At 31.4% G+C, this 13,648-nt stretch overlaps 1 protein-coding gene across 1 annotated transcript; it reads left to right on the top strand.

The window, feature by feature from the left end:
• Window positions 1-7,645: 7,645 nt before the first annotated feature.
• Window positions 7,646-11,754, top strand: LOC149257444 (bifunctional pinoresinol-lariciresinol reductase 2-like). Its single transcript, XM_089369779.1, has 5 exons — window positions 7,646-8,056; window positions 8,580-8,714; window positions 8,885-9,125; window positions 11,045-11,248; window positions 11,351-11,754. The coding sequence occupies exons 1-5, from the start codon at window positions 7,871-7,873 to the stop codon at window positions 11,521-11,523; spliced, it is 939 nt and encodes a 312-aa protein (XP_089225905.1). The 5' UTR covers window positions 7,646-7,870; the 3' UTR covers window positions 11,524-11,754.
• Window positions 11,755-13,648: the final 1,894 nt, after the last annotated feature.

Here is a 13,648-nt window from a genome sequence, read left to right on the forward strand (position 1 = left end):
TATCCTAATGCTATCTACAAGTGAATATGGGTGCATTTAAATGTGAAAACCCCTTCAATTTTTATTCTCAGAGATAAAGGCTATTTATTTCAAACACTAGACTAATATAATCAGCTAAATTAATCCAGGTTAAACAGTTGGATTAACATTATTCACCTATTTCTACCTATCTAATCTTAACCAATATTAAACTGTTTGGTTAATTTATTCACTCTAACCTAATTGACATAAATTGAAAACAGCTTGAGCATGATAAACTGTATGTCTCAAGCAGAGAGGGATTGTGGCCTTTTAAACAAGCTAACCACAATTTCATCTATTTATTCTTTTACAAATCCAGAAGGCTAGTAGTGGCACTTAAGCTAGCATCACTTTCAGGTTTATTCATTTTTTTGTGGGGTTCATTTATCATTTCTTTTCTTTTCTTTTCTTCTATTTTTGTATTTATACCCTCTTTTCATTTTGTATTTTCATTTTTCTATCTCTTTTTTTGGAAATCATTTGCAGACAACTATAATATTTATAATCTAAAATACTGAAATTAAATACTCAATGATCATTGATCCTATAAATTATAGGACCCTAACATAAGGAATACGGAGATGATACACCTAATGAAAAAAATTGCATATCTTTCTCATTTGTCACTAAACAATTAAATAAAGAAAAAAGAATAGAAACACTTAAAAAAATTAATAGAAGTAATTTTTGGTAATACATGTGAGTGTCGAGTTCTGGAAATTTTGCAGCAAATCCTAAATTATATAAATATATGCAGAAAGCTCTCATCCATGGCCGAGGAAACATGTTTGCATGCTTGAATGACAAGGGGACTGGTTAAGAAGCCCAATGGGGGGTCTCAATTTAAGGACTATTTGCCTATGAACAAGGAGAAATTAGGGGAGGAGGCACTTGTATCAGAGCTCTACAATGGCTTTTGACTCTTTATTGATCTAGAGAAAGGTCTCATCACATTCCATACTCTCAAGAGGAACAACACACTCTTGGGAATGGGAATGGATTATTTAAAGGACGAGGAGTTTCAAGCAACAATTGAAGAAGGTGACTTGGACAAGATGGAGCCCTCAACCAAAAGGAACTCTGTGTTTTAATGGTCAGATTGAGCCCCTTGTTCTTAATGAAGGATGCCCACAAGATGGCCATGGATGATGTCTCCCACAATTTGTAGGAGTAGTCCATACAAGAAAAAACCAATGTATGCACGATATCTAATAATTCTAGGTTTTTGAACATTGCGACAACTCATGTTCTAGGCCCATGAGTTTAACTTCTAGAGGAGGGTTTGCAAAAACTAGTTCAACCTCTGGTAAAATAGGTGAAATAATTTCTAATGTATGGTTCCTCTTACATCAAAGTGAGGTTATTACCCTAGATCTAAGAACTTTCACTATTTTTGTGAGACCATTCTCAAGGGGTTCCTTCTTTATGCAAGTCAAAGCTTCAGATATTGTCTCCTCACTCCCATCCAAGATACAAGTGTGGATGGGAATCCTATATGACAATATTCAACTCATACATGGAGGCAGGTAGCTACATGATCTAAAATCCATTAGCGAGTATGGAATAGAAAATGATGCCTCAGTTTATATCGTATCAAGATTAAGAGGTGGTGCCAAAGGTTGGGGTGCATCCTCCTCCTCCCAACCCAAATCCTTTAAGGATGTTCTAAAGCCTCAACCTTCACCTCCTAATACTAAAGATCTATGAGGGCTTTCATTCATTATAGATCAAGTAGTGAAAACCTCATCTCTCATAGTGGATAACATTTTGTTGTGCTTCTTGGCTACAGATTATGAAAAGAAGGCAATTGTTTATCATTTTAATGGATTTTGACCATCAACATTTGCTCCATGGGAATGGGCATACCAAAACTGGTCTCATAATACATAATTACATTTTTTTTAAAGGGTTCTTTAACAAGTTTTTAAAAACACAAAGGACTGGCATAAGGTTTTTGATTAACAACCCTGGTTTTGGGGCCATTCTGGTCTCTCATTTCAACCATGGTTCCCTAATTTTAACCCTCTTTCCATGACGGCCGTAGCAACTCCAGTTTGGGTAAGGATTCCTAACCTACCCATTCATTTGACACATCCAAATATCTTAGCCGATGTGGGAGATTTATTAGGTCGCTTAATCAAAATAGACACTAATAGCATTGCAAAAGGAATTGTCACATTTGTTCGCATATGTGTTGAAGTGGACCACAACACAGGTCTGCCTAATAGAATCCTTCAAGTGGGGTGGTAAGGTTTACTCACAATCGCTGAACTATTAAAGTACTACATTCCGACATCGAATTCGTCAACACCCCGCCCATCTTCATAATGCTTACCCTTTTTTCCAAGGGACCTATCACCACCTGAATGCTAAGAAAAGGATCCATGGATGGCAAGTTCCAAAGGGAACAAAAGGGTTCAGACTACTTTAGATCCCAAGTAGGATAACACAGTCGCAAAGGACTCCTACTACTAAATCATCTTCTTCAGACTCAACTCAACCACACGTAAATGCCCCTCTATCCTGAACAGAGAAAGGTCATCCTTTGATTGAAAATATAAGAAACTCGTCCATAATTTTGGTTCTGACAATGAGTGGACATAAGTGCATCCATGAATCAAATCACTCTGATAATGACAAAGAAACAATAAATATTGCAGATTCTATGTCAATGAAATTGTCTCAAGAAAATGTTATCATTATATCATCCACACCTACAGCTAAAAACTCTTTAGAATGTATTTGATGTCTATAAAAGAAAAAAATAAAAAAATAAAAATCCATAAACAATCTTAAGATCTAAGAATAAAAAGGTAATAAAGTAATAAATGCATTGGTATGAACTATGCCTAATTGTAATAGATAAAATGTTGTAATTTGCTATTGTAAAATATAACAAATCAATTTACAAATAAATGTAGTAATTTATCATGAATAAATAAACCTTAGATAAAACAAGGTGTAAAAGAGATAGTGTATGCGGCTTGGCTTGAGTTGTGACAATTCCTTTATGCTAGAGTTCAAAGTGTAAACCACTAGGAAGCTTAATATTATTAATAAACTAAAGTGAACAAATATAATGCCACTTTTAAATAAGGAAGGTTTCTAAACCTCAGAAAGTTCTCGAACATGCCACTTGGTTTTTAATAGCATTAAGTAGCTCGATACGACTGGTAACTTTGGATGGCTCTACTTTCCCACGATCTCTTCCACACTGTCCATCTATTCAACAAAGTTCTTCCTCTTAATTGAACGTGCGCTCTCAACAATTCGATATGCTTATTTGACTTCACATCAAAATAGTTGGTGACAAATGTTATTTAAAGTTGAAAAAGGAAAATCATAAAGTTGATTTGCAATTTTTCATGCAATTTTGTTTAGTGAGTTTTTTAGTTTAATGTCGGGCACCACCAAATTCTAGCACCAAAAAATCATATAAAAACAACTCTAATATATATACATATATAAATATAAATTTTTAACTGTGTGAATTTTTTAAATATTCATTTAAATATTATAGGATTGCACCTATAATGTGACTATAAAATATATAAATGTTTAACTATCTGTGAAATATTTTAAACATGTAAATATGTTTAAATATTATATGATAGGAATCCATTTTTAATTATATAATGATCTTTTTTATCATGACTTGGCCAATTTTAATTGTATAGGAATCCAAACCCTAAATCATTTAAACAACTTTTGAAATTTTAAAATAATATTTCAAACAGATTTTTAAAATAAAAATTAGTTATTTTAATATTTCAAGCAGAATCCATTCCACTCAATTTTCATGTCCTCCACCGGCAGTAATGTCGGTGTGATTTAATATAATTTTCTGTTTAAAATGCGTGTGATCGTTAATATAAATTTATGCTTAGGGAAAGAAGTTCTTTTAAACTTCCATTGTTTAATATTGTAATGATTTTTAAAGTTCTGGTGGACAAACAGAGACAGGCAAGTAAACAGCCGAGATCTTTAAAAATGTTATTTCTTTACACGTTTAAATTTGTAAAAATATAAATTGATTTAAATTAAGTAATTTTTATAATTTATTTTTAAATAAATCTGTTAAAAAATTCAAGAGTTTAACAAATTTGTTTCATATATATAATTTTTAAAATATATATTTTTAATTTAAATTTATATATAATTTTTAATTTATTCTTTTTTAAATATTTATTTTTAATTTAAAAATAAATTTTAAAATAGTTTTAAAATTATTTTTAAAAGATTTAAAATGGTGATCTGAAACTTTTTCTTTCAGCATAACTAAAAAAGTTAATGACCAAAGCTCTAAAAATATATGACAAGAGTGGAAATGTAATGGAACTCTACCTTATGGAAAAAGTATTTCAAATGACACTTCTTTTTATGGAAAAAGTATTTCAAATGACACTTCTTTTTTTAATAATGATGGTGAATGTATCAATGTTTGGTTGCCTCTTTTAAGGTGGGGAGCTTGATTCCAAGTTTTCCATATTTTAGGGAGGGGCACATGGGCCAATATATTTCCATGCACTTTGTTGGGGGAACTTGTGAAATGCATGGGGAAATGTTTTTTTACCTAGGTAAGGATGAGTTTCCTCTAAAGAAGATGCTTGGGTGTTCCCTACCCCATGAGAGGGATGTTTGGATGTCTCCAAGTTTTTTGGTATAACAACCTATGGAGAAAGAACAAAAAAAATGCTTGGATGTTCCCTACCCCATGAGAGGTATGTTTGGATGCCTTGGAGATTTTTGGTCTAACAACCCATGAAGAAAGGAAAAAGAAAAATATGTTTGGGGCGTTCACTACCCCATGAGAGGGATGTTTGGATGCCTCCCAAATTTTTGGCTAATAACCCCTCAAGAAAGAACAAAAATAGGGGATACAAATTTGAAGTGATAGAGATTTGAAAAGTAGATACACCAAATAAAATAATAATAATAAAATAGTCAATAGAGATTTGAGGAGCATGTGACTTTCATAATTAGGTAATTATAATTTTTTAAGTAAAAGCACATAAAATGTCACTTGAGTCAAATGTTTAACCCTGTTTGAGATGGTTCCAAAACCATCAAGCTTCATATAGAGAGAAAGTAGAATTTCATATAGATTGAGAAAGTAGAATGGTCAGATTATAGTGTTTCCACTTAATTGTACAAAAATGAATTTGTAGCAGAATGATGAATTTGAATTTATATGGGATGAATTGTTTTGTTTGAGATGGTTCCAAAGCCATCAAACTTCATATAGAGAGAAAGTAGAATTTCATATAGATAGAGAAAGTAGATTTTGGCTAGACTATAGTGTTTCCATTGGGTTGTACAAAGATGAATTTGTATGAGAATGATGAATTTTATCATTTTTTCCTATATTCAGGCTTCTATGATCCATAATGAATCAAGCAAAGTCTTTCGGTAGAAATCACATAAGAGAAATTTTTGGTCGAGGGGTTTCGAACCAACAAGTGTGGTTCATCATTCGGACTAGATGAAGATGCACACCATGGCAAAGGCTTAAATAGAGAGCAATGTAGAGACCAAAATTTCAAGTAACGACCTATATTTGTTTAAAGCCGTTACTTGAAATTTTGGTCTCTCCATTGCTCTCTATTTAAGCCTTTGCCATGGTCTGCCTCTTCATCTGGTCCCATGATGAATCACACTTGTTGGTTCCTGTGCGCCAAAAATTTCTCAAATGTGATTTCTACAGAAAACTTTGCTTAATTTATCATTATTATTTTTACATTTAAAATTTTAGAAAATAAGATATGAGATTCTTTATACCCCTTGAATTTCTCTAAAATTTGGAATTGCTCCCACACTTCTCCTCACTTCCCACTTCCCTGAAACTTGGTAAAATATAAAGATTAACCCACATTAACTAAAACTATTGTCATTATCTATCAACAAATAAATTACAATAAAATTTAACCAAATTTTAACACTTCTAAATAGAAAAAAATGAACCATCTAATTGTTTAATTTCATTTTGTAATTTGGTTATACAATTTATTATAATATTAATTTTTTAGTATTTTCTAATCTTTAAATAATCTCAACACCTTAATAATTTATGAAAACTTAAACTATCCAAATTGGCAATTTTAACCAAACTATTATTAAATTTCAAAAAAACTTACATGTGAAAATATACCTATTCACGTTGCCATGTCACTTTCACTTCTTTTTTCCACCATGACCAACAAAAAATAATTGGGTTTTCTCCCTATGGGGAAACTACACTTCTCATATTTTTCACTCAACTTGCATTTGCATTACATCATTCTTAGTTCAAGTTGCATTTGCGTTACATCATTCTTAGTTCACCTGCTCATTGCTTTACATCATTCTTACTTCACCTGCTCCGTTGGATGTATGATTGTGCCTTACTCCTCTCTACCAGATCAGTGCACATTCACATGCAACCTTTCTCACAAACAAGAAATTAGGTTTTCATATATATATATGACATCAGCTTTTCATCACACTTACGTCAGCTGTGAACCCCACTTACCTCCAAAGTGCTCAGTATTTCTGGCACAGACAATAAAGCCCCTCATTGCCGTGGGTCAGGAAGCACCGAGTCCGAATCGGGCAGAATCAAATCTATGGAAAAGCAAAAATGTCACCATCCACCAACCAATGGTTGTTGAAATCAATAATTGCGGTGCAACTTCAACGGACTTCTATTAAAAGTTAAGTCCCGGCCCCCGGGGTTCCGTGTTTCACATTCCAATCTCACCGTCATACCCACCACACTCTTATCAGATCAGATGACCACCGACGGCCCAAATTAAAAACCGGCAAAAACCTGAAACACAGTGTCTGAATGTGCGCCTCCATAGAGAAAACAACAAATATTCCAATGCTCTATTTAGTCCTCGTTCTAGAATGGCGACAGCTCAACAGTGATTTGTATTTAGTATATGCCCACTGCTGGGAGATCGCTGTCAAAATTTTGGTAATGGTAAGAGTTAGTTAATTGTTTTATTTTTTCATCTATATATCATTAAAATAATATTATTAGTTCTTAAGATTCATGAATATATGTTCCAAATAGATTTTAAAAAATAATTTAATAAAAAATTTAACATATTATTTTTATTTGTATGGGTTTGATGATAATTTCATAATGTCATTTTTAATATAAATTAAATAGAATAAAATTATGATATTTAAAATTTAGATTTTTAGTAAATTTAAAATTTAATAAAAATTTGGTAAAACAGTAAACATAAAATAATAAATCTATATAATTTTTTTAAAATTCTAAATTAATTTATAAATTAAATGTTCAAAAATAAAGAAAAAAATCAATTTATAAAATATTTTGATCAATTATTTTAATAAAAAATATTATTTATTATTAGATAATTTTATAATTATATTAAATAAGTATGCAAAGATAACTATGAATCTGTAAATACGGAGTAGTTAATATTTCAATTTCCATCCACGATCCCTTGATGTAAGCGAGAGACACTAAAATATACCAACGTGTTTCAGTTATCATCAAAATTTAAATGAAAGAAACAGAAAAATTAATGGGGTCAAGTTAAATACCAACCCATATTGGCGTGATTAACGTATATTTGCTTAGAAAAGTCCACCTTTAAGGTGATATACGGTAGGTTGTTGTTGATCTGAAATGCCTCGAGTACCGGAGCAGCCATAATGGAACGCGCTCGCCATCTCTGAAAACCTTTATAAGAATAACTTGCCATTACCCCCCATGTCATTCAATCTGTCGCACCTATCACGATTCGCTCCCTCCTCTTCTCATCCCGGATTTTGTTGCACTGGATGTTACAAGCTATTTTGCAGAATATTTCACGCCACAGGTTAGCAACACATAATGGGAAAACCCAGCAGAGTGTTGATCGTTGGTGGCACTGGATACATGGGCAAAAGGATGGTAATGGCCAGCTTGGCCTTGGGGCACCCCACTTTTGTTCTTGTACGAGCTGATCAAATCGCTTCCAATATTCATAAAGCGCAGCTTGTAATTTCCTTCAAACAGGCCGGCGCACACCTTATTCAGGTAATGTTTTGCTCGTTTGCATTCAATCACACCTAAAATTTGTTTTTATTTATTTAGGCATCGAGCTTTTTAAATTAACAACGGCATTAAAAAATTCAGATTCAAAATTTCTGAATTACTGTAAATTTTGGGAATATTTTAGTTATCTCAGCGGTTGGGAAGGTTTAATAATAACTTCCTCACTCAGATTCAAATTGCAGATGCTATACAATAAGTTGCAGTTAGATGACACAACTATAATGTAAAATGATGATATATGAATCACTTTTCTTCCAAAGAGTCGTACCCCTTTTAAAAAAGATTAGCAATATTTTAAAAAATTAAAAATTAAAAATTTTCCATAAAAATATTCAAAAATATTTGATTAACAAGGGCCACGGTTTTTATTATTATTATTAAACTTAAATATTATTATTATTATTTCAGTTAGATTTTATTATTATTATTATTAAACTTAAATATTATTATTATTATTAAACTTCAAATGGTGAGATAATTTGGTATCAGTTGGTGTATATTTCAGGGTTCGGTGGATGATCACGAGAGCATTGTAAATGCATTAAAACAAGTGGATGTCGTGGTATCCACAATAGCGGAAAGCCATATACTTGAGCAGTTGAAATTGATAAAGGCTATCAAGGAAGTAGGCACTATCAAGGTCATTTCTCTTACCCAACCCATTGCATTTTTTTAACCTAGACAATATAAACACACTTGCACTTGTTTTTATTGTGGGGTCAATGGCCTCTTTTTCCGGCCGTTAACCGGCGGAAACGATGTACGTAGAATTGTTTGATGAAAATGGTGGGTTTTCTCTGAAATGTACAGCGTTTTCTTCCATCGGAGTTCGGAATGGACGTCGATCGGATGCACCATGTTATGGAGCCCGGCAACTTATTATTTGAACAGAAGAGGCAAGTTCGGCGTGCAACGGAAGCCGCAAGGATTCCGTATACATACGTCTCTGCAAACTGTTTTGCAGGCTATTTTCTGGCGGGGCTTGCACAGTATGGCCGTTTCATACCTCCTACCGACAAAGTATTTATATATGGAGAAGGCACTAGAAAAGGTATATTATTAAATTCCATCCCTATCGTTTTATTTGAATCTTTATCACCTGACGAAAGAATGTCCTGCAACAGCACCGTAAAATCCATCTTAATCAGTAAAGGATACATTTTTGCTGGCCCCAACATAGGTATAGGTTCATCTATGGGAATAATTACAAAATTCAATTTATCTTTTAACCTAATCTAAGTCAGCATTTTGTAAAAATATTTTTCATATATATATATATAGTTTAGTTTGTTCAGTTAGGTGAACTAGTTTTCTCCTCTCCTCAAGTTTAAGTTTTATAAATTAAGATGTTAAAATCTCATAAGTTAACAAGTTGAATAAGTTTATATTACCTACCACCAACAACTTTATATATATATATATAATATGTTAAATTTTATTTTATTAATTTTATTTTATAAATATTAAATTAATTTTTATTAAAAGTTATTTAATTATCTTTTCACATATATCATATATATTTTATTTTTATTTTTATTTTAATTTAATTTAGATTTTTATTATTTTTAATAAATTTAATATTTAATTTTTATTATCATTTATTTTTTGTTATAATTTACTTAACAAAAAGGAGCTCACTTAACAAACTTGTGTTATGTAAAATTATGAGAAATGTAAAATTATGAGAAGGATGAGGTTTTTTATTCGAATCCCTTGACTCTCAAATCCATGTGCCTATGTTGTCTAAGAAGGTTGTGCCTATATTGTCTATAAGAAGGTTGGCTGGTTAGAAAAATAAGTGTTAGAATAAAAATTCAATTTTGAATTTATGTGTTTATGTTGTCTAAAAACAAGTTGGGTGGTTAGAAAAATAAAAGTTAGAATAAAAATGCAATTTTGTAAAACAAGTTGGCTGGTTAGAAAAATAAAAGTTAGAATAAAAATGCAATTTTGTACTAGTTACACCAGTGATAGTTGTTAGAATTGGAATTGACCAGTAGTAGTTGTTGGCGGGGTTGGAATTTCAAAACCCAGTTACTTGTTAAATATGACAGTTTTTATGGTTGGTTGACCATTTTTACAATTCCAAGCAAAGATCTTGACAATTTTATATATATTATAACTGTATTTGACCGGCAAATTACTATGTGATGGACAATTTTCCCATTAAATCACTCTGTGATGGACAATTTTCCCGTCAAATTCCATCCCTGTTGTTAAAATTGGAATTGAGATCCCTAATAACCCGGGGAAAAAAATACCAACCCAAATATAATAATAACTGAACCAATTCCTTTAAATAAAGAATAAAAAAACATTGGTCTTTTATGGTTTTATTTTATCCCAATTTAAAACTAACCATTAACATATTTAAATCATATTGAACTTTACACCCCAGCGGATTGAAATCTTCCTTATCTTAAATTGTATAAGATATATTTTAATTTTTAATTTTAATTCACATTCTATAAAAAAAAATCATCCACTTCGACCAAACTTGGGAAGAAAATAAATGCGCTGTATTTTAAGCCATTAATGTGGTAATGAAATCATAAGAAAAGCCCTGAGGTAAACGTATCCTTGAGAGAAATAATGATTTCCATCGTATTGCTACCAAAATTCATGGCTAGAAACTTGAATGCGCACTGAAATTTCTTTTACCTGACATCTCAATGATTTGATCCATGGAATATATATATTAATTACACTGGTGGATAATAATATTGGATTTACAAATTTCAAAGCTTTTGAATTCTGACACCTCAATGACAAGATCTAACAAAATATTGGATTTACAAATTTCAAAACTTATGAGTTGTGATTAAAAACAAATTTATTGAATACACAAATTTCAATGCCTTTGCATTCTAGAAGATTGCATGATTTTCCAGACTTGTAACCAATCACATTCACTGCACCTGCTTCTCTGAATACAGTAGCCCATTGTAACGTGTGATGTCACTATTACAGTTATTTGGGTATACGAGGATGATGCCGCAACATATGCACTGAAAACTGTGGACGACCCCAAAACGGTGAATAAGACTGTATATATACGCCCACCTAAAAACATTTTATCTCAGAGGGAGGTGGTGGAGATTTGGGAGAAACTCTGTGGAAAGGTTCTGCACAAGATGCCCATCTCAGAGGAGGACTGGTTAGCTCCAATGGAAGGTACGTCTAACCCACTGAAATTGGAATTGGTCGCTTCAATTTATTATTTTTGTTGATGTCATGTGATAACTTAATGAGATGATGAAATGTGTGTTTGAGCAGATGAATCAATGAGTGTTCAGAGGAAAGTGGAGATGGCGATATTTTACCATATATTTTACAGGGGTGAGCTCGCCAACTTTGAACTAAATCAATCCAACCAACTGGAGGCTGCTACTCTCTATCCCGACGTCGAATACACATCCGTCGAGCGTTATTTGAGCCGTTTTGCGTAGATTTATCGCTCCTTTACTCATTTCTCCATTCTCTGCAACAAATAAATGGAGATCGCTCGTATCAGGATTGATTTGCATTTAATCACACCACAATTGTGATTAATAAAGATATGTCTGCTTCAATTCTTTTTTCGCTCAAGAGAACAATAAGCTTCAACTTAAAGTTAAAGTTGAATTATTTTACATATACAAATTTTGTACCGTCATCACTCTTGTGTTTCATCTTTTTAACCGAATATTTCCAAAGATAAATTAATAAAATTCGAAATTTGTATAACGTAGTAACGGAAATGCATCGCTGGATTCACACCAGCAAATTATGCTTGTTATCAAAGAAATTTAAAATGTCTAATCTTGCAACTTCCACTATTTAATGAGAAGACAAAAAGTCAATAGTAGTAATAATAATTAGTAATCGAAACGAGAGCATCATTAGTGTCTTGTCACGGCACGGTCGCGGTAAAGGTAGGCTGTAGTTTAACGGGGCCACAATTTTGTGGTAAAATAATGGGAATTTTGTAGGATTTTGAAAAAGTTCGGTAGGTTTTTTTTTGGTTGGAAATACTGGTTTATAATGGTATCTCAAGATTTTCAAACTTTAATATTGTGGATATTTTAAAATTCTTAATGTTACTGAATTTATTTGTACATTTAAAAAACTATTTAAAACTTTTCAGAATTAGATTTTTTTTAAAAATTCACTTAATTTCATCCAAATTTTGCATAAATTGTGGCCTTGGTAGACAAAGGTAGTGGAGAAGCACATCATAATTCATTGGTTACTTAAAGAAATTAGTTTAAATTGGTAATGTGTTGGTTTAAAATGTAAGTAGTATCAAATTTCAATAATATTGGGGAGTGTTTTGGACATGTGTTTCACCAATCCCTTTTCATATATATACGTGTACCCAAAAAAAACCTTTGTTCTTGACAAAGAATTTGGGGTAAGTTCATTGTAACACTTCTACGTTTTTGGTTTAATTTTATAGGGATTTGTTAAACGATTAAAACTTGAGTTGAATTTTAGTGATATAACTAAATATACAGAGAAACCGAAAATCATTAAACCGATTAAAACGTGTTAATTCACTCGAAGTTCATTTGATGTAAGTGGACATAATTTTTAATTTGCACTGCAGCTTTAAGCACGCCATCCAATTCTAAAACTATTCGGTCAAATAGTGTAATAACTTTTATGATCCGTTTTTGGGTTTTTTTCAAACTTTGCCTTTATGTGACTCTGAATCGTTTCAGATTTAAATAAGTTTTTTTTTACTTTTGAAAAAATAAATCAGTGGTGGGTGGACACCTCTCCCTTTCAAAAAATACTGTAAAAAACTTTAATTTACTATTTTAATATTATATATGTGAGGTTTAGCGATTCTATCATTGTTATGGAATATTTGTTCTAAACAAATGATTATTTTGGGAAAATATTGTAAAAATTTTAATTTAATATTTTAATATTATATGTGTGAGGTTCATCAATTTTATAATCGATGACAATTATGTTTATGGAATATTTGTTTTAAACAGATTTATTAGAAAATATTATTTTGGGCTAGTTCAATGATGGAACTTAATTTCTAGAGTATTGAGAGAATTGACTCGTGATCTCTCAATAGCAATGGAATATTTGTACCAAACAGATCCACTAGAAAAAGTCATTAGTATTGATAGAATTGACTCCTGATCTCTCAATAACAATGAAATATTTGCACCAAACATATCTACTAGAAAAAATCACTTTCAACCCACTTAAGCTGTTGAGAAAATTGACACAATCTCTTAATAGCAAAATAAACCAATTAAACTAACCCTCAAACTATAAATATTATATATTAACTTTTTTTAACTCTTTTTTTTAATTATTTTTTTAATAATTTATAAAATAACTTACCTTTTAAAATTTAACTTCCTCATTTATCATTATTTTAACTAAATAAAAACATATAATATAAATTATAACTATAATTTATTTATATATTTTTAATTTAAAAACCATATGTCAAAATCGCCAAATACCCCTATGACAATCAGAATGTGAAACACTAATATGTGAGATTCATGACGTCCTTCCATCCATAGTTAAATGTGTTGTGATACCTAACGTTGTATAATAAAC

This window comes from Pinus tabuliformis, chromosome 6 (assembly GCF_031772625.1).
Source record: "Pinus tabuliformis cultivar Carrire ecotype Pingquan chromosome 6, CPIR1, whole genome shotgun sequence".
Lineage (NCBI taxonomy): Eukaryota > Viridiplantae > Streptophyta > Pinopsida > Pinales > Pinaceae > Pinus > Pinus tabuliformis.

Excerpts from the sequence above, each read along its gene's own strand:
- LOC149257444 (XM_089369779.1), top strand. The coding sequence starts at position 7,871 with ATGGGAAAACCCAGCAGAGTGTTGATCGTTGGTGGCACTGGATACATG. Across the intron at positions 8,057-8,579 it reads CCGGCGCACACCTTATTCAG|GGTTCGGTGGATGATCACGA; the intron begins GTAATGTTTTGC and ends TGTATATTTCAG. Across the intron at positions 8,715-8,884 it reads AGGAAGTAGGCACTATCAAG|CGTTTTCTTCCATCGGAGTT; the intron begins GTCATTTCTCTT and ends TGAAATGTACAG.